Raw genomic sequence first — 22,793 nt, forward strand, 5'->3', positions numbered from 1 at the left:
TCCCCGGTCCACTTCAAGCAATATATAAGAAATTTATTTAACAAACATACTTTCAGAGCGCCACATGCATCTAGCATTGTAGTTGTTGATGAGCTAACAATCCTTGTTAGACAAACACTAGTGTATGAATCTACAAAATCATATTTAGCATATAGCTGATACATGCTAATCGAATCTAAATAGGTCCATATATGAGTCATTAGATTATCCTGCTTAAGGTTACATAGAAAGATGCCTGATACTTCAAACCAAGCCAGGGGTGACCTTGAGAGACTGCATACCAGAATTAACTCATCCTACTTAAAGCAATTAAAAGCAATATAACTAAAAGGCATAACAGACTAAAAATGTTACATAAAGGTTTTCCATTACAATATTCTGAAGACATTATTACAGATTTATTGCAATCTACTTATTAGATTTGACCCCAAAATAGTAGAACAGCTGACATGACACCTGCTGAATCACATATTTTCAAAAGGACTGAAAGCCCATCTCTTCAAACCTTTCCTAAATATTGAAGCCTGGTGAATCTCATTGTAATTTCTGTGCTCATTAGTTTCCTTGTCTTTAACCTATCCTCAAACATCTGCTGCTTTCTCTCAGAATCTGAGAACTGAAGGTGTTCATTTTACACATTTATTTAACATGTGTTCATTTATTAAATTGTTTTATTAATGTTTCCAATAAACTAACACAATACATTAACACAGTCAATACCAATAAGTGCTTTCACACCGTCAGAACTTTTGTCCAGAACCGAAGACTTTTAGAAACTCAGAAAGTTTTGTAGCATTCCCATTGCAAGAACTCAGGCCATTTATAATTCATTGTAATTTTTTTTTATCTCCAGCTACTAGGTATGTACCTTTTGTTCAACCTGGAGCTATTGTGGGTGGGCTTGGGTAATGAACTGTGCTGACTGGTTGACCACAAGCACTAGCAACATCTTACAAGTGTGTTAGTAGTCTGGACTTTGGAGAGTTATTGGTGGAGATAGAGTTCAGCACTCTTCACTTTTCATAGCCAACTCCCTGGTGCACTACACAATACAATTCGTCAAAGCAATATGTGGTGCGGATCCCCCAAGAAGTCCAGAGCACATTCAAGCAAGGGGAGAGGTGTATAGAAAAACACCTCATCTCTCACTGCATCACTCTTCTTTGCACATCATATATTTTGCATAAAGGTTACAGTTCTCATTGTGTGGTACGAACACAACACATGAAAGTGGCCTGCATGAAACTAAATGTTTCCTGGAAACAAATTCTACTATCTGCCTAATGATTTGGGACTTGTATGAATCTCTCAAACTGAATTCAAACACAAAGGATTTGTAAATCAATTTGGTAAAATCATTTTTAGACCAATAAATGAATGTAAGAATTTGGATCTTGATCGTGGTACATATCCGCTTCAACAACACAATAATCTTCTATGGCATCATAAAGCATATAAAGGAGAAATAAAAATTACACTAAAGAATAAATACATTAGATTATTGATAATTTATCAAGACATGAGTTTACAAATCTTTTAAAAATTCTGACTTAAAAGATTAAAATAATGCACAATATTTTCTGAAGTATCACAGTTTGGTAAAAGAGTAGAGCCTTCCTATTCATTACATCTCCTGCACACTGCTGTGAGTTTTTTCACTTCTAGATGTCTTCAAAATACCTGTACATACTTGTGCACACACAGCACACCTGTACATTGTACATTGTACATCATATATTGTACATCTGTATATATTACAATACTCATAGTATTACAGCACATACATATCACATCTGTATATTGTACATCTGTGTATATATATATATAATAGTACTTATAGTATTACTGCACATACAGAACACACCTGTATGTTGTACATCTGTATGTATATACCTGTATATATATGCATGTATGTATGTACATATATGTATACGTGTATATTGTACATCTGTATATTTGCCATCCGCATTTAGAACATCTTTATATCTATCTATATATATCTATATATCTATTCCCATCTTCACTGTGCTCTTAACTGTACATATCGCATTTAACTGTACATATTGTATTTAACTGTACATAATATGCACATACTATATTTATTGCACTTCTGCTCTTTGCACTTCTGATTAGATGCTAAACTGAATCTCGTTGCCCTGTATTTATACATGTGTAATGACAATAAAGTTGAATCTGAATCTGAATCTGAAAGTGATACAAAGTACAGTGTTTTTTCATTTCTAGAGTGTACAGATTTAAACTCAGTGCACCATTGCCTTAGTCACTGAGATGATGTTTATGAAGTTCTTGTGAAAGCAAAACTAGGTCTAGAAGAAGACCTTTAAAGCTCAAGGTAGTACATTGGGTAACAGAGTTGGGCAGAAGTCAGCACTGTTGTCTTATAGCTAAGGATTCATTGGTTCACATCCTGGCCTAGGCTCTATAAATGTAGGCATTACATTTTCTGTGTTTTTTATGAGATTTCTCAAATTGTTCCAGTCTATTTTCACATCCTAGAGACAAGTAGGTTAAGTTGATAAGGGATTTTAAACTGATTTAAATTGGCTCTGCATGGCTGAGTTTGAAAATGTGATTAAACCTGGCCTGTGATCAACTAACATCCTATCAAGAGCTGGTTATAGCCTTGGACCCAATAATACCAGGATTCATTCCACAACTACTAGCACTGTAAATCGTAATATGAGTTAAACAATTAATAAATGTACTTATTATAGTGCACAAATCACACTTAAAAACCTCTTATTTTTTAATTGTAGTAATAATAACTGAAGTTAAAAAGACAGCAAAATGGAATTTTAAAAATCAGGGGAATTCACTTTTACTGGATGTATTCATTTTTAGGCTCTTTCTATTTATACCCAAGGTAGCAACAGAACCTACATGTTTTTTTTTTACATTAGAAAATAGTGGTGTATGGTAAGCAATAAATTGTGAGGATTTGCTATTACAGTCTTACGCTTCCATGTCTGTATAAACATATCACCTAAGTGAGCTTAAATGAGACAGCATTTCACTTTTTTTCCCTTAAACTATATTTATGTTAGTTAAATTTATTTTAGTACAAAATCAAAAATAGGTAATATAAATGTTAATACTTTCTTTTATTAATTCTTATTTCATTTAAAAGAGAACATGGTATATGACTACTATGAATTTAAGGGTAATAGACTTTCAGATTAGAGTAACTGATTAGCCAGCAGTTAAGGTCATGAAGCCAGTATTATCATAGAAACCTCTGTTGACTTTCCTTCAAAGGATGTTGAAAGAAAGAAATTTTTTTCAAGTACTTGTTAATCCAACTGTGAATTAAAATATAATAATCCTTCCAGTTGTTCAAAGCCAAATAAAAGCAGTAAATGAGTAAACCAACTACACCACACAACACTTACACTACCACCCCTGACCTGCAACAAGAATCCAGTTCATAAAACTTACCCTGATCGGAAGTCCTCTTAATGGCTCTGCTCCACATTAATCTCTCATCACTCTCAAACTGCTTCTTTCTGTAGGATCCTCCTTGAAGACTCTGCTGTACCTCATTCTGCCTACTTACTAAGCATCCGACATTCAGGAATACTTAAAAGGTTCTCCTATATTCTCTTCTTGTTCTCATGGAATGAAATTAGTTTCTCAGAACTACTCTCAGCTTACTGGTCTTCATAACAGGTATCTTAAAGATCCACTTCACTACACAATACTACTTAAGCTCCCCACACTCATGTTTACTTTGGATATACAGTCCTCTGGAACATTTACAGTACATGTTTCTGTTTAACATCTAGCCATGCTGGAAACTGCAAATCATACCTTATCAAATATTGTCAATTGACTCTTTGTTCTGCACTGTATTCCCAGACACTCAAACATAATACACGTGTACCGATTACTGTAATGCTCTTTGAGCAAAATTATTATTCAGATAAAAAGTGGTAAATAAAACTATGAATAAGGCTGCAGTGTGGCATAGTGGGTAGTTGCTACAAGCCTACAAAACACTGTTTGGACATATAATCTGTGTAGAATCCAGCAGCCTTAACCCTGAACTGGTGCATGGATGGATGGATTGAAGGATACATGAATATCTTTCTATAGTTTCAATACAATATTAAGATTGGGGATGTAGCACTTATTTTAAATGACACAAACTTTAAAAAAGTATAAAAGAATGTGTTTGGATTCATGTGAGGCTTATTACTTATTACAGCCTTTGTTCTTGATATTGTACACCTTCATGTTTTCTACTTTTACTTTTTTTGCTTTACTTTTTATTTAGACGGTTTTGACAGAAATGCAAAAATATGGTTCAAAAATCGAGACTTTTATATTAATACAGACACAGCACTTTTTATTTTGACAATGAAGACTTGTTTGGGGTCATGTTCTTATTTCCATTGTTTATTTTTAAAAGGTACTTGTTTACAGTTTGGACTTCATTATTGAATATTATTTTATGAAAATCCTGCATTTGTTCTTGCCAACTTTAAAAAACATTCCATAATAACGTTAAAAAATTTACTCACCAATATAAACAAACGCATTTGTTGCAAGTAAAACTGAAAACAAAATCTTACGAGAACGGCGCTTCAGTTATTAATCTCATCACGTCTTTTTTTGCAAAAACACAGGTGAATAGCAAAAATCTGTACCTTGGCTCGGGCTTTTTCCACAAAGTCCAAAGGTGCCCTACCAAATTGGAAGGCAACTCCGAACCAGGGCAACCAACCTCTGATGTAAGGAGGGTAATTATGTTGTTTCTTCCTTGTGTAAAATAAGCAGAATGAAAGTATTAATATTACAATTATGGTTAGCACAGCAGTAACCATCGTTCACAAAAAAAATCAGTACAGCCCCGGTGAAATGTGAGCGCGTTTAGTAATAGACGCGACCGAAAGAGGTGATTACTAAGTGATGTGTGTACCACCCAATCATTGAGAGGACAAATTGAACGCCATCCAATTACAAAAAGGGGCGAGTAGTTCCCGCGCTAGGAGAAAGTGGAATTGTGGGAATTGTATTTTTTAAGCACGCCAATGCTCTTGGGTAATTCTCAGCGCTATAGGACAGGCAGTTAATTTTAGCAGCGCCTGTCAGGAACTACAAACGATTATCTCTGCTCTTTCACTTCATATGATTTGTCTGATAACGCGTAGGACACACGGACAGGACTTTGTCCCGCAATTGGAGACTGGATACCGCTTGTTTCCACACAGAGGTGGTTTATGTAGCAGTGTCGTGTGTAAATCTTCACCAAATGACGAACCTCTTAAGATACTCCGCCACCTTATTTATCTTGTAATTGGTGTTAATAGAAATGGAAGAGGAAAATCTGTCAGCTGCAGAGAAATGGCCACGGATGACAAAGTTCATGCTGTCTGCCTTCGCGGCCGCTCTTGCCGAAATAGGTATGGAATTAAGCAGAGAGGGGGTGCAGGTCACACGGGGGACTTGGTCGATAGTCTCGTGCAGTTACGGTAGCTAGTGGCGTGCAAAGGAGGACGCTTGAAAAGAAACGCCGCCTGTCTAGTGTGGTGTCAAAGCGCATCCGGACCTTCCAGAGTTTGGACTTTCAATGCTATGTATGAGTGATTTACAGGTAAAGTGACAAAATTGACGTGTACTACTGTAAAACTTTCTTCAGGTAACAATTTTACAAACATAATAATTAATATCGAAAAAACACTGTAGTTATCCGGTGCTTATCTGTTAGTCTTTCAAGCTTAAAGATAACGGGCTTCTCATTGACCAGCTGTCCACAGTCTAGTCCATGGCGTAGCAGACGGTTAAATTATAGTATCTAAAAGTACAGTAGTTGTATTGAAAATGTACAGGGTGGTCCAGATCTAATTATGCAGATCCAGATCGTCTGGATGGCTTTGATTTATGCGGGAACGATTCCAGTTCGGCGCGAAGACGATTCTTCATGTCGTCGGTTGGCACACTTCTCGATGGTCCCGGATTTTTCGGGTGATTTTTCTATGTAATAAACTTAATAAGTTATAGCGTAATGAAAATTGCATAATTAGATCTGGACCACCCTATATTGCAAAGATTGTATTAATCGAGTTCATTGATCTGCCTGTACTGTTACGTTACAAATGTATGACTTCATAAGGTACAGTATGCAACTTAATGTGAAAATTGCCAGACCAGTGTGCATTTGGAGGAGAGTTTTGAATTTTACCAGGAGTATATTAATTTATGGTAACATCAATGAGGCATATCTATCAAGGTCTCAGAATCTCCTACCAATTGAGTGCTCAAGTCTGTGAATATGTAAATTTAGTCATTAACCTATGGTATAGTACTATGCCCTTTTTGCTTGCACATCCAAGAATATTATCCTTGCCTTGGATCCGAAGCTGCATGTTCTGTCTGATCTTGATCTTCACCCAGAGCCTGCATTATATCAGTAGATATGTTAGGCTGATTTATTCTGTTGCTTTTGATAAAGTTATCTCCATACATTTGCACGGAATATATTGTATGAACTTAAAGGAAAGCAGATCATTGTCTGTCACTGTTCCAGTATACACATGATATTTAACTTCTTCCACACAGTTCGTTTTTTTCAAATTATTATTTTTTTTCCTGTGATGTGTCTTGGTTAGAATGGTCCAATTAAAATATACAGGTTCTAACATCATATTACTGTCAGAATTGTTTGATTGTGCCATTTATGTTTTGGTAGTAGCATTTCCTAGAGAGATCTTTCACCTCTTTGTATAATTCATCACTTTTTTCAAAACATATAAATCACTTTTTCATGTGGCAGTTTTACTCCTTTTTAGCTGTACCATATACAAATCCCAGCTAAATTTATTTGAGAAATCGTTTTATCAGTCACTATTCATAAAAATAGTTAATAAACAAAAAAACACAACCCTTCTTATGTTATAGTAACTTTTGTGGCAAGGTGCATCACAGGGCACCATGACTCATCTTACCTGTCTATCTATAAAGGGTTTTCAATAATTATCATCATATTATTTTATATTGTATTTTAGATTGTTTCTCTGTACAAATAAAGTACACTGCTGTATCCCACACAAATTATTGCAATTTTATGTGAGGACTAATTGCTATACAGTATGTTCTAGCACAGTATGCTCGGCTATAAACCAAAAGATTTTGCTGAGACTTCATCTTGCTAGCTTTTTTCTCACATTTGTGCATGGTCAGCTGTCAAACATGCCACTTGTTCCGGTCAAGGGTGTCCCTGGCACAATATTGACTTGTCGTTCATCCTTTATGATTCAGTCAAGCCAAAGTTGTTCAGTCTTCCCTGTGGGCTCTGGTGTATTTGTGTCTTTGCCACTGAGCCGTCGTCACTTCTGATGACCTAGCCATACCATCCAAGCTGTGTACTACGCAGCTTCTCATCAATTGGCCCCACACACACGAACTTCTGAACATCATCATTCATAACATGGTTGAATCTGGTAAGGTCGAGTACCAATCACAGCATTTGCCATGGTTGGTGGAGGCTGGCCACATTCTGCCCCATAAATGGCCACTAGGTGGATAACCACTATATACTGTATATGTTCTCCTTGAGATAGTTTGGGATCTTGCAGTCACAGTGGACAATAGTGACCTGGCACCACTTCAGCCATGCTGCATTGACTGAAGCTTGGGCATCTGGGTGGGTGTCACCATCTAAACAGACAAGCGATTACAGGTATTTATATTCAGTGACCTTCATGAGCTCTTGTGCATGGACTCAGATGATACCGTCAGTTTGGGTGCCACACTCCATGTATTCCATTTGCTTAATATTTAATCGGAGATCATGTTTTTCGAGTCATGTTTTCCATCGCTGCTTAGGATCTTCTAAAGCCTGCTGGGTTTCCTCTATAAGCACAACATCATCGGCATACAGGATTGTGTCCATGGATGCAGCGTCTGAAGATCCGCGGTGGTTGTGTCCTTGCATAGGTTGAAAAGCATGGGCAAAAGTGTGAATCCCTGATGGACACCCCTGTTGATGGTTTAGGGCGGTGAGATGCTGGCTAGAGTATGAAGTATGCTTGTGGCTTCCACGTAAAGCAGTTGTGCCCACTAGACGTATGCTTTATGCAGGAGTTCGGAGGGCTTGTCATATGAGGTGTCGGGTTACTCAGTCGAACATCTCCTCTAGGTCTAGGATGGCCATGTGAAGCTGCTTGGGCATCTATGATGTCCATCGTGCTCCAACTGCTGACAAATCAACGCTGATTGTTCAGGATTGCCACAATGTTCCTTAATCTTCTCTCCAGCGCATGTTTGAAAATCTTCATGGTATGACAAAGAAAGCAAATCTGGAGGTAGTTTATACAGTTGTTAACGTCTTCTTTGCTTTTCCATATCGGGATCGTAATGCTAGTGGACCAAGCTCGGTGTCTTGCCTTCAGCGATGATGCAGTTGAAGAGTGTTGCCAGCAGATTGGCACCACTGCTGCCAAGTAACTTCCAGACCTCCGCTGGTATATTGTCTGGTCCTGTGACTTTCCCATTCTTCATCTTCCTGTCTGCCTGTTCGACGTTCTTGGTGGTTATCTTGGGAACTGGGCCTCCAGTTGGGTCGACTTCTGGGATGGACTGGTGCAGGATCTTCGAAAAAGGCATTCCAGTGCTGTAAGATATCAATCGGGGCCCCTAGGATTCTCTGGTCTTCCTCCTTGATATTCTTAATTTGTCCAATATCTTGGGTTGATCAGTGATGCCAGTTGGCAAGGTGGGATAGTTTGTTGGCACTTCTGGGCTTTGCTGCTGATTTAACCATCTTGTGTCATTATCGTTCATCATTGGATCGTGATTTGTGCCATTTCTTTAGCGGCATTTTATTCTCTTTGATCAACACTTGTAATTCTTCTCCCCACCACCAGGCCTGTTTGTTGATAAACTGTTTACCAGGCTTCATTTTCCCCAGTGTCCAGGTGGCTACTTCTTGGATCTGATCAAGGATTTCTAACCAATGGTCTTGTAATTATTGGTTGGGCTCTATCTCAAGGGTTCTAAGTTCATCAGTGAACTGTTCTTTTGCCTCCACTAGCTTCCACCACTTGATGTGTTCCTCTCTCATCTTTCGGATTTTTGTGGGTCAATCAAGTTTAACCCCTTAGGTCGAATACTAGGAGGCGGCGCTGTGGGGAAACTTGTCCCAGGGTTTAACCTTGCCCTCCAATGCCCGCTTAAGATCACTCTGCTGGACGATGCAGTTGCCAGTTTGAGTGGAGTGCCCACCACTGTTGTACGTTACCAAGTTTGATGTTCACTTTTTGTGGAAAGTATTGGTGATGATGAGATCATGAGCCACCGTGTAGTCTAATATCTGGCTTCATTTCAGGTGCTGAAACCTTGGCCCCCGTGTTGCTGCATGTAGCCATCTCTGGCCGTTCCAATGTGTCCATTCAGATCGCCAGCGATAAGTAGGTGCTCATTATAGAGTATAGATTGCAGGAGCTTATCAAGATTTTTCCAGAATTCATCCTTTTTGTCTTCTAAGCAGTTGGTTTGGGGTGCATAGCATGAAGTAATTCAGAGTGTGGATTTTGCAGAGTCAATCTTGAAAAAGTCACTTAGGTCCCCAGGGGTACAGGTATAGACAATAAAAACAGTAAAAAAAAAAAAAATCAGATTTTCACAGCTCAAGGTGGAGAAAAAGTGCATAATTTCTTGATGTACAGCGTTGGGCATAGTTCAATATAAAGGTTTGGTAACATCACAACTCTTAAAATCATATCAAAAATGACATGGAAGTCAAATCTAGAAATGTTTTATTTTAATCCCATTTTCCTGAGTGCATAAATTCAAGGCAGAGAGTAGTAGTGTACCCACAGACAGCAGAATATTAGAATCCAGCAGATTAAGGGTTTTGGCCAGTTATACAATTTTGAGTATAGGCAGAATTGTATTTGTCTCCATAGGGAAATTTGGCTTTTTACAGAGGTTCATTACATAAACAAATATATAATATAGTTATTTAGTTTTATATATATATATATATATGTATATATATTATATAATATGCGGTGGGCTGGTGCCCTGCCCGGGGTTTGTTTCCTGCCTTGCGCCCTGTGTTGGCTGGGATTGGCTCCAGCAGACCCCCGTGACCCTGTAGTTAGGATATAGTGGGTTGGATAATGGATGGATATATACAGTATATAATACCTCAGTTTTTCCAGTTTATCTTCAAATTTAATCAATTAAAATGCCATGAATGACCTAAAATGGCGAAAATGTAAGCAGTAAACTGCCAGAGGTTTAAATTTAAAGTTTAGGTTACAAAAAAATGAAAAAAATGAAATTTCAGAATATTACAAATGGGCCATGCTGCAGGGAACAACTAATAGGTTACAACCTACAGATGTTCTGCAGCAATTAAAGTAAAGTAAGCGTTGCAAGTTGAATCAAACAGTTTGCAAAGGTGTCCCGACTTTTGTTGATTACTTAAAAACCCTGTCTATCTTAAGAGCAGAGTTGGAACAGACTGTGTTACAGCACCTTCTGAAGTAGTACTTGGACAATATTACACAGTAGAAAGTTGTAAATTCCAGTGATGATAACAAGCAAATGGCAATTAACAAATGAAATGAGACAGAGCATTATTACCGTTAGAAGTGTAGGCCTTTTATTTAAAGAAATTGCAAAAGAAAAATCAAAGTGTCACTGAGTACGGTGTCCTACACAGTCCAAAGGCAATTGGAAACTGGAAGAAACTGATAGGAAGAGATCTAGCAGACCCAAAGTTACAACCCAATCAGAAGGCAAATTTCTGAGGGTCACTAGCTTGCATGACATGTGCTTCACAACACAACAGGTTCAAGCTCAGCTTAACAGTGGTACAAAAAAGCAGTTTCTACTGTGAATAGGAGACTTTGCACTGCAGGTTTCATGGGGCAAGTGGCAGTAATTAAGCTAAAGGACAAAATAGGGCCTTGAAATACCAGCTGTGGACTACTACAGACTGGAAGTCTTACAGACCGATGAATCAAAATTTGAAATCTTTGGTTCATCACACAGGATGTTTGTATGCCAACTAGTTGGTGAAAGGATGGTTCCTCCGTGTGTCACACCAACTGTCAGACATGGAGGAGGAAGTGTAATGGTCTGGTATGTTCTTTTGCTGGAGGCGGAGTTGGTGACTTGCACAGAGTGACTGGCATTCTGAATCAAAAGGGTAACCACTGTTTGGCTTTTAAATCAGCAAAAGATGGCTACTTTTAATAAATCAAAAATTTGAATAAAAATTTTTATGCACTTAATGATTCCTTGACCTATGTTTTTATTTGCACATTAACACATGAAATTGTGTGCATTTTTGCAAAAAACTGAGGTTTCTAAAACTTTTGATTGGTATTGTATGTATGTGTATATATACAGATATATATATATATATATATAATATGCTGAAAGTACTCAGTGTTAGTTTGTAAGAGAGAGGATGTGCAGCATTGTTCACAGTGGCAATCAGTCTTGTTTTAATTGTCTCCTTTGCTACCACTTTCAGGAGTTCCAGAGTGCATCCCATAACTGAGACTGCACAGCAAGAGATAGTAATTACGTAACAGAATAACTGTAACTATAAATTATTAATATACATTTATGTGGCTGAGCTTCCATCTGCTCATACTTTCAGGGCACAAATGCCTTTTCTTTTTATAGTAAGATGAATACAAACCTTTCATATTTCTGGGTTATCAACCATTTGTCGGAACAGATCTTCATTAGAGAGACAACATTTGCATACTCTATTAATATCATGTATTTGAGTGGAGCCTACCAATGCAGTATCAGAAAAAAGGTTTTTAGGACTTTAGTCACCAATCAACCTAACCTGCATGTCTTTGAGAAATTGGGCAACACCAAAGTAACCAAAAAAATTCAACACAAGGAGAACATTCAAATGCCAAACAGATAGTAACCAACCAATGACTGTGGTAACCATTTCAACATCAGGCTTCCATAAACAAAACCTGTTACTGCAAAAGCTATGATATAATCTAACTCCATTATTAGCACACAACATCCATCCATCCATTTTCCAACCCGCTGAATCCGAACACAGGGTCACGGGGGTCTGCTGGAGCCAATCCCAGCCAACACTGGGCATAAGGCAGGAACCAATCCCAGGCAGGGTGCCAACTCACCGCAGGACACACACACACAAACACCAAGCACACACTAGGGCCAATTTAGAATCGCCAATCCACCTAACCTGCATGTCTTTGGACGGTGGGAGGAAACCCACACAGACACAGGGAGAACATGCAAACTCCACGCAGGAAGGACCCGGGAAGCGAACCCAGGTCTCCTAACTGCAAGGCAGCAGCGCTACCACTGCACCACTGTGCCGCCCTAGCACACAACAGAATTTGTTAAATCAAATGAATTATAGCTAACATTTGTCAAGCTGACTCGATCCAGTCCAAGATTTAGGGGTGCTGAAGCATATCTCTGCTACATCAGTCTATTGCAGTCTATTTACACTCACATGGGCCCTGTTTAGAGTTTCCAAATCACCTGACATGCATATTTCTAGAGAGAGAGGAGGGAAACCAGACTTCCCAGAGGAAAACACAGGAAAGTACATATAAACATACAAGTACATACAAACACCTCACAGATAAAAAGACTGCAGGACTTAAACTATTGACATTAGATCCAAAAGGCAGCAGGGCCAACTACAGCACCATTCTCATTCCAATAGAAAATATTATAAATTTACTGTTATCAGTGACCCACCTTAGTTATGCATGGACGAGTGGTATAAAGACTCCAATGTTTTAAAAATGTGCTTTTGTTTTATTTTATTTAATTTGACCTATAATCAAGTAGGTGTTTTACAATAAAATACTTTTTTTTCAAAACATAATATTTTAATGAATTTAGACATCAAACAAAGTAAAATTTAAAGTATGACTCTATTTTACATTTTCACTTTAATCTATTGTAGTTTCTTTAATGGGCGGTACAGTTGTGTTAATAGTGCTTCCACACACATTCAGTTTCCTGGGTTCAAATCCTACACCAGGATGTTGACTGAGTGGAGTTTCTATGTTTCTCCTGGGTCCGCATGGATTTTACAATTGCATCCTCAAACACAATTAGTTTAGGTTACGTGCCAGTTCTAATTTGAGAACTTGTGTGCACATATGGTACCTGTGGTTGACTGTTGCCCTGTGCAGGGTTGTTTCTCGCCTTGCAACCACTGCTGCTAAAATAGGCACCTGCCTACCAAACCCCCCTCCATGACCATGCATTGAATTAAGTGGGTTGAGAATATGTGTATATGTGCATTAAAGGAATTATACATAAGACGTTCACATGGTGCTTTTTCAGTTACCTTTCCACTGGATCTGACAAAAACCCGACTCCAGATTCAAGGCGAACTCACTCATCAGCTTCATGGTGAAAGGAAGAACGTGCCATACAAAGGGATGGTCCGCACAGCAATTGGAATTGTTACTGAAGAAGGGCCACTTAAGCTGTGGCAAGGAGTCACTCCTGCCATCTACAGACACATAGGTACTACCTGATTAATTTTATTATTAATCTGCATTAGTGGACCAATGATGACTGTTTTGCATTATTTGAAAGAAATATAAAATATATTCGGTCATTTATATTTTTAAAATTTTTCTAATGTGGTATACTGTATATGAAGACAGGTGCATTTATTTTTTTATCCTGAAACTATTTGCAACAGTTTTCCCTAAAATAAGGATACTAATATATACACATTTAAAGTCATAATCAAATTGCCAGACAAGGGCATTATTTGAAACAAGGGAACTGTCCAAATGTCATCCTTTACACTGCAATTCTTCTCCAGTCTTGTCTGCATTACTGTTGTCTTTGTTTTAATTATTATTGTTTGACGTTCGAATGGACAGTGTATTCAGGTGTGCGGATGCTTGCTTATGAACAGCTGCGAGACTCGGTGTTGGGAAGAAATGAAGATGGCAGTTTTCCAATGTGGTTAGTAAAAATTAAATACAATTAAACATATTCTGTTTTCAGAACCTTCTCTTGTAAAACAGTGCTTCTCAATAGTAAAGTCTCAGGTGAAAGAAAGATGCCTAAGGCCTGTCTTGGTTCTCTTCATTATTTTAATGTTATTAATGTATTCAACCTCATAATTACTTAATTCGTAATTCTCATTTAGTCTACTGTAAACATTAGGATTAGATCTGTTTATGAATGTGTTCAAAGTTGGGAGTCACTGCTCAGGGATTTAGTTATATTAAGAAATTAACATAATCATAGACCAATCAGTAACACTTTACATTAAGTGTCCATTATTACACTGTAACTACTATGTAATTACCTGTATAAGTACAGTGTAGCTATGAGTTATTACTCCGTACTTACTGTGTAATACAAAGTAACCTTATAGCTAATTACTCAGTTGTCATTGTTATTCCACAGTTTATATAATTACAATGTAACAATTTATCACTGATCCAAAAACAAGTGTACTTACATAGTTACATTGTATCTGTACTTTCAAAATGTAATAAAAACATCAGGGTATGTAACTACAATTATGTAACAGATGTTCCATGGTCTGGGCAATTGTAATGGAGAACTGCAGTGATACCTGCATAGGTTTTTGATGATATTTCAATATCTGTTTTAAATGGTTAAAACACCTTTGCAAAATGGTTAATGCAATGTAGGTTGGGTTACGTGGCCACATGTGTGAGAGAGTGAATGCTGGTATGTTTGTCTGTGGGCCTTTCAATGGAATGGCTCCCCATCTTGGGCTGTTAAATGCCTTATGCCCAGTGATGCCCAGAATGGCTCTGCGACCCTGTGTACCTTGATTGAATGATGCAAGTTTGGCAGTTAGGGATAGGTAAAATAATAGCTCAAAAAAATTCAACAATAAATAGTGTAACACAACTACAAGAATGTGACAAATGCTTGTTTAAGCAAAACATGTCAAGGAGGTGTCTCTCTAGATTTTTACTTTAAGTAGGCCATTCCAGTGTAAATACATGGTAAGGACATTCTGTTCCCCGGGGAGTTATCATTGAAAATCTATCCAGATGAGTAATTAACTATAGTGTTACTTTGTATTACACAGTAAATATGGAGTAATAACTCATAGTTACACTGTACTTATACTGGTAATTACACAGTAGTTACAGTGTAATTATGGACACTTAATGTAAAGTGTTACCGACAAATCTAAAAATAAACCCTGAAATAAAATTCCACATTTAACTAATTTGTTACATAAGCCATTGTATTGATCACCTGAGCTCAAGGTTAGCATTTACAAACCTGGTATATTTCAGCAGAGTTCAAATGTTTATCAATGCAGTTTAACGGCGCACTATTTAATCCAATGCTTTAATAGTACCATTGCCAAAACTTGCATAACCTGACACATAAACTGCAAAATTTGATAGCACTAGCACTAAAGGTCAAAACAGACAACCCTACATGACTGTGTTCTAAATACAGTATACATGCTTAATTCAGTTTATGGTTGCAAGTGTCCAAACTGATCACAGCAGCATTGGGAGCATAACAAGAGCAAAACCCTGAAAAGTACTGAAGTCCTTTGCAGGGTGCACTCTCTCTCTCTCTCTCTCTCTCTGTCTCACATGCACTCGGACAATTTGAAGTAGCTAGTTATGCTAACTTACATGTCTTTGAGATATTAATGAAGGACACAGGAAACAAAGCGAGTTCTACTAAGAATATGGCTGGGTCAAATTTGAACCAGAACTGTCTGAGTCATGAACCAGTAGTTTAATGTCCTGCTGCCCCCACTGTTTCCATTCAGTAACTGTACTGTTTTCATAAGTAGCACACATTATGCACAATTTCCCTATATCCTTAGTTTTGCATCAGCAACGATTTTAAAAGCATAATGTGCAGTTCTATCATATTAAGTATATAGTATAATAAATTGCTAATTTTACAGATTCGTACTGCTCAGAACATAATTCTTTATGTGTTTTCTACCTTGAAATATGTATATTGCTAAGTAATGATTTCTTTTTGGTTTTATCTATTACAAAGCTCATAATCAAAATACACTGTCAATTTTTATGACTCAGGAAAGCATCTGTTGGTGCTATGCTATCTGGTGCCATTGGACAGTTTTTTGCTAGCCCAACAGACCTGGTAAAAGTCCAAATGCAGATGGAAGGGAAAAGAAGATTAGAAGGAAAGCCACCAAGGTGAGCCTAAATGATGATATTACTGACATTTTACACTACTTGGTAGCCTTTTCCAAGTGTCTATCGTTCTTTGTGTGAAGAAAAACTTCCTAATGTTTGTGCGAAAATTTACTCTTAACAAGTTTCCAACTGTGTCCCCGTGTTCTTGATGAGCTCATTTTAAAATACCATCTCGATCCACTGTACTAATTCCCTTCATAATTTTAAACACTTCACTTATGTCACCTCTTAATCTTCTTTTGCTTAAACTGTAAAGGCTCAGCTCTTTTAATCTTTCTTCATAATTCAACCCCTGGAATCAGCCTAGTCACTCTTCTCTGGACCTTTTGTAGTGCTGCTATGTCCTTTTTGTAGCCTGGAGACCAAAACTGCACACAGTACTCAAGATGAGACCTCACCAGTGCATTATAAAGGCTGAGCATAACCTTCTTGGACTTTTTCTCCACACATCGTGCTATATAACCTAACATTCTGTTAGCCTTCTTAATGGCATCTGAACACTGTTGGAAGTTGATAGCTTAGAGTCCACTATGACTCCTAAATCCTTCTCATAAGGTGTACTCTCGATTTTCCGACCGCCCATTGTGTATTCAAACCTAACATTTTTACTTCCTATGTGTAATACTTTACATTTACTGACATTAAATTTCATCTGCCACAAATCTGCCCAAGCCTGTATGCTATCCAAGTCCTTCTGTAATGATATAACGGATTCCAAATTATCTGCTAATCCACCTATCTTGGTATCATCTGCAAACTTAACCAGCTTGTTACTTATATTCCTATCTAAATCATTTATATATATTAAAAATAGCAGCGGCCCTAGCACTGACCCCTGTGGAACACCACTCTTAACATCGGCCAGTTCTGATGAGGTTCCTCGCACCATCACCCTCTGCTTCCTGTGTCTGAGCCAATTCTGCACCCATCTAAAAACATCACCCTGAACTCCCACTTCTTTTAACTTGATGCCCAACCTCTCATGTGGCACCTTATCAAATGCTTTCTGAAAGTCCAGATAAATAATATCATAAGCTCCACTTTGATCGTATCCTTTGTTGCCTCCTCATAGAATTCCAACATGTTAGTAAAACACGACCTCCCCTTCTGAACCCATGCTGACTGTTCAGAATAACTCCTGTCCTTGCCATGTGTTGCTCAATCTTATCCTTAATAATTCCTTCCATTAATTTTCCTGTGATGCTTGTTAAGCTTACTGGCCTATAGTTGCTTGGATCTGCCCTGTCACCCTTTTTATATAATGGGATGATATTTGCCATTTTCCAGTCCTTTGGAATCTCTCCAGTGCACAGTGACTTCCTAAAAATATGTGTCAAGGGTTTATATATGTACTCACTAGCCTCCTTAAGAACACGAGGATAAATATTATCTGGGCCTGGTGATTTGTTTGATTTCATCTTATTTAATCTGAGCAGCACTTCTCCCTCTACAATTTCCAAATCCCTCAGTACCTCCTTAGTAGTGCGTTTACCTCTGGGAGGTTATCCACTTGCTCACTTGTAAACACCTCAGAAAAATGTAAGTTTAGGGCATCTGCTATTTCATTGTCTGTATCTTTTAATTCCCTTTACTATTCCTGATGAACTTGACCTCCTCCTTAACTGTTCTTTTACTACTAAAATACTGAAAGAATCTCTTGGGGTCTTCTTTCACCTTATCTGCTATATTCCTCTCCAACTGTCTTTTAGCCTCTCTGATATCCTTCTTAATGGTTGCCCTCATGTTCTCATACGCCTACGATTCTCTTTGCAGTCATTAGTCTTATATGCCTTATACAGCAGTTTTTCCTTTGCAACTTCTTTTTAAATCTTTATTAATCCATGTGGAGTTTTTTAGTTTCCTATTACTTCCAAATTTAGGTATGTATCTGTCCTGCATTACATGTAAAACATTTTAAACCTGTTCCACTGCTCCTCGACTGTCTCCACATTTAAAAGCTTATCCCAGTCTATCCTACTTAGACTTTGTGCATCTGCTCAAAATTAGCCCTACCAAAGTTCAACTTAACAATTTTAGTCTTTGCATCTGTACTCTTACAAAATACTGAGAATTGTATTACATTATGGTCACTTGACCCTAGTGGTTCAATCACCTCTACACCCTCAATTCTATCCTGATTATTACAGAATACTAAATCCAGACAGGCTTCACCCCTTGTTGGTGCTTTAACATGCTGTGTTAAAAACAGTCGCTGATTACTTCTAAAACTCCTGCTCTTGTGCTCCTCCATCTGTAAGGTTATCCCAGTTAATATTTGGATAATAAAGTCCCCATGACTATAATATCCCCCTGTAAACTTGCCTTTTGATATTACTAAAAGATGTGTGTTGAAATTACTGTCTGAATTGGGTGGTCTATAACACACTCCTAAAATGAGACCTTTGTCCCTAATATTTTCCAGGCGAAGCCACATGTCCTCACTAAGATGGGGCTCATCATCCAACTGAAGATGACTTACATTTAAACCCTGTTTGGCATAAACAGCAACCCCACCTCCTTTTCTGTTCTGTCTATCCTTCCTAAAAAATGTGTATCCCTCTATGTTACACTCATCCCCATCTTTGTTATTTAGCCAGGTTTCCGTTATTGCTATAATATCATAATTATGCTCTGCTACATACAACTCCAACTCACTTACCTTATTTTTGATACTTCTAGCATTAAGGCAAGCTATTTTTAATGTGTTAATCCTTCTACATTTACGTGTTTGCTTAGAATTTACATTACTATGCATTTTATTTCTACACCATTATTTGTTCTTCCATGTACAGATCTAAACCTGGCCTGTCCTAAACTCCAAGCCCCCATTCCCTAGTTTAAACAATCCTCAACTAGCCTACACATACGCCTCCCCAATACATTGGTGCCCCTCCAGTTCAGATGTAACCCGTCATGGCGGAACAGGTCCTATCTGTTCCAAAAACAGTCCCAATGCCCCATAAACCTATACCCTTCTACCCTGCACCAAGATTTGAGCCACGCGTTAAGCCTTCTAATCTCCTCAATCTTACCTGGACTGGCGCGTGGCACAGGCAGAACTTGTCAGACTACCTTGTCAGTTCTGCTCCTCAGCTTGGCACCTAACTCTTTGAATTTGGATCGCAGAACTGACAGACTACCCTTATGTATAGATCACTTTGTGCTGGTGCTGTCTGTCAGCTTAAGATGTCAAATGTAATAACCCTAACCACTGAATTAGTTTTGAATTAATGAGATTCTTTAGGTGGAGAACTGAGCCTACAATTTTTTTTTATAAACAAATCAAAATGATTTTCGCATTTAAAAGGCTACATGATATAACTGTTCATACAGATTTTATCACACAGTGAAACCATTTGCTGTAGCATACAGAATATGATTCTTTTTATAAGCGCAAGAGAATAGATTTTATGTGTTTATTAATTACTGATTCTTTTGCTTAACATTACAGTCCTCTCCAAAGGATGTGTTTTTTTGTTGACTATGGTATGCCATGTATAAATTGAAACATTTTTTAGCAAATATTTGTGAACACTATTATCCTTGTTGTTACTGAGAATTTTATAAAAAAAAATAGATATAGAGAAAAGCCAAGCACAATGACACCTTTTATTGGCTAACTAAAAATATTACAATATGCAAGCTTTCGAGGCAACTCAGGCCCCTTCTTCAGGCAAAATGTAATACAGAAACTGAAGTTTCCTGTGTTTATATACACACTAGGACAAGAAACAACATTGGTAAAGCTTTAAAGGAAAAATCTTAAATGTAAAAAGTTAATAGATTCCTTCAGGCTAGGGTTCATTTAACAAGAGAGAGAAGAACAATGTATAGTCAAGATCTTTGGATAAGATAACTGTCCAACAAAGTCTTTTGAAGTTTGTAATGAGTTTTTCAAAACAATGTGGATCTGTAGTCAGGTTGTCTGTGTCATTCTGAGAGATGCAAACAATCCTCATACCTGGCCATAAAACTCTTGTCTTTATTCAAACCATGTTGTAATGTATAAAATTTTAGCATTCCCATTCTTTTTTTTCTTGCTGAGTTTTGAAGTTGCCCATAAGCACTGTGACTTTAAAGTCCCTCTCACAGTGTCCATGGCTGTTGAAGTGGGCCGCTACAGGAACATCTGTGTTGCCATGTTTAATGGGGGACCTGTGTAAATTCATTCTGTGGTGGAGTGTTTGTCCAGTTTCTCCCACACAGAGTGCAGTGTCAGGACATTTCATGCACAGAATTAGGCAGACCACATTAGATGATCTGCAGGAAAATGATCCCTTTATGTGATGTTCTAGTCGGCAGTGAGGTAATTTTTTACATTTAAGATTTTTCCTTTAAAGATTTACCAATGTTGTTTCTTGTCCTAGTGTGTATATAAACACAGGGAACTCAGAGTTTCTGTATTACATCTTGCCTGAAGAAGGGGCCTGAGTTGCCTCGAAAGCTTGCATATTGTAATCTTTTTAGTTAGCCAATTAAAGGTGTCATTTTGTTTGGCTTTTCTCTACATTTATAATGGCTAGCACGGTACAACACCTTAGTACTAAAAAACAGATAAAAACGCAGGTTAGCTTGATTTGAATTACTCGAAAATTCAACACTTTAGCAACTGTTATGTTTAAAACATTAAAACCTAACATAAAAATATGAAATTTACATAATGTAATTCAGGGTGCGGGATTAGGAGCAACATCAAGGACAAGGCAGGAAACAGCTGGAGCTGTTTTGGAAAGTTGGGAGGACAACTGGAGTACTCAATCAGACACAAGGAGAACACGCAAATTAATCATGGATGGCACCCGTTTCTATTTACTTTTTAGCCCAGATTGCACAATAACACCAGTTTATCGAATCAAAGTACATCTACTATGTATTATTATAATCAGTTCAACTAATTCAGTGAATTAATGCAGACTTACATATTACAGGTTATTTTATGTATTACTAGCTATATTACTTGTTGAAGACAGGTAATAGAATACATTATAAAATATTTTATATTTGGTATCTCTTGTCTTATGTGTTCCCTCAGCACTCTTCATACACCTTTTCTTGGTATCCTTGTGTGCCCCTTCCTTTTTCAGTCACACTCCTGTAAAGCCTGCTTCTTTGGCTCTGTCATTTCGAGGTGTCTTGCTTGCCTCCTGTCCGTTTTTTTACTACTGCTATTACATACTGTGAAAACATCATTCTTTTTCTTTCAAATACTTCCCATCTTTAAAGGCAACTCTCAGTTCTCCTCCTACACCTTTCCATGGTAACCTGTGTCTCAGATACTCTTGCCTGGTGCTTCCTGTATCAGTCATGTTTGACTGAGCCGCCAGAGTGAAACTGCCCAATCAGACCAAAGCCAAACTGACTGATTGCTCAGAAGGACCAGACACACACACACAAACAGTAGCACTATATTATATAGTATTGAGTGCAGTTGTGAAAAGCACTTTCTACAATGTTGTACAGTAAAGTTGTTGTGATCACTTTTACAATATTAAGAGCAAACAACAGAATACTAATTCACAATAGCTGGAAGACCCTCACAGGACTAAACGGATCATTTATATGTGTTAAACTGAGACTTAACTCTAGCTCTTAGCACTATACTCTAAAAAGAACCTTGCTCTGTAATATTTTATATTGTTGGTTAATTTGTTGTTAGATTAAGTTTAGTTGCTTTATTGATTATAATCTATTATAGTAAATTTATTAGTTATAACATCTTTTCACATGTGGAAATCAACTTTTGTTACCTGTCCTACTACACTTGCTGATCAAACAGGCCCTAGCCTAATGTTTACCCTTTTTGTAAGCTGCCTTTGATAAAAGTATCTACCAAAAAATAAATGTAATTGGAAATGTAAACTCAGGAAAATGGCCAGCAGAGGTCGCCTAAACACTGAAGTTTTAAAAACACAAGGTAAGCACTGCACGCTTATGCCAGCAAGTACTGTAGTCACAGTTACGCAAGTAATAAAAGTAACCATTACGCTCATTTAAACCACAAAATAGGCCTCAGCAAGAGAGAATTTCTGAATGAATGAGTCACCGCTTGATTCAACAAAGACAAATGTCATTTTAAAAGCTGAGTGCAACTGACCCTTGATGTAATAAATGTACTTTTCCCTCTAAGCAAAACTAAAAAGAATTGGACGGATGTCACTGTGCCAAGCAAAGCTTCACCACAACATTGTGGAAAGCCATTGCAAAATCACACCACCTACATCACTGGCATTTTTGCACTGAATGGAAACCTGACTGGCACAAATGATCCAGCCAGTTGAACAATATGTTTATGCCTTTTTTTTTTTAGCATTTCCTTTACCAGCTCTCCTAGCTGCAAGAGCCAGCCACAAAAAAATTTGACTTATAAGAGGTGTCATGGTTGGGAACAAGCATGTCTGGATAGCAGTAATTTGATTAAACAAAATGAAAAAGTCAATTTTTGTTTTAAAATAAAATAGTTATATACAGTGGTGTGCAAAAATATTCAGTCCCCTTGAAAGTCATCATAATTTTCTGTATTACAAAAGGTTTGTACACATATTTATTCATACAGTATTTTTAACGTGAACTCTTACACTGAAAAAATACATTTCC

The 22,793-nt window shown here is 37.5% G+C and overlaps 2 protein-coding genes across 9 annotated transcripts in view; one reads left to right on the forward strand and one right to left on the reverse strand.

The window, feature by feature from the left end:
• LOC120526075 (24-hydroxycholesterol 7-alpha-hydroxylase) overlaps positions 1-4,906 on the reverse strand; it is a 169,742-nt gene extending 164,836 nt beyond the window's left edge. For 5 of the 6 annotated variants that reach the window (XM_039748947.1, XM_039748943.1, XM_039748944.1 and 2 more), the window contains exon 1: positions 4,668-4,906. In XM_039748947.1, coding sequence (XP_039604881.1) covers positions 4,668-4,844 — 177 coding nt within the window. In that variant the 5' untranslated portion in view covers positions 4,845-4,906. The other variant, XM_039748948.1, reaches the window with a different exon arrangement.
• Positions 4,907-5,067: 161 nt separating this feature from the next.
• The window catches only part of slc25a27 (solute carrier family 25 member 27), a 46,482-nt gene continuing 28,756 nt past the window's right edge, over positions 5,068-22,793 (forward strand). For 2 of the 3 annotated variants that reach the window (XM_039748957.1, XM_039748956.1), the window contains exons 1-4: positions 5,068-5,423; positions 13,342-13,527; positions 13,896-13,980; positions 16,077-16,199. In XM_039748957.1, the coding sequence (XP_039604891.1) occupies positions 5,333-5,423; positions 13,342-13,527; positions 13,896-13,980; positions 16,077-16,199 (485 nt within the window). In that variant the 5' untranslated portion in view covers positions 5,068-5,332. The other variant, XM_039748958.1, reaches the window with a different exon arrangement.

Source organism: Polypterus senegalus, chromosome 3 (assembly GCF_016835505.1).
Source record: "Polypterus senegalus isolate Bchr_013 chromosome 3, ASM1683550v1, whole genome shotgun sequence".
In the NCBI taxonomy this organism is placed as follows: Eukaryota; Metazoa; Chordata; class Cladistia; order Polypteriformes; family Polypteridae; genus Polypterus; species Polypterus senegalus.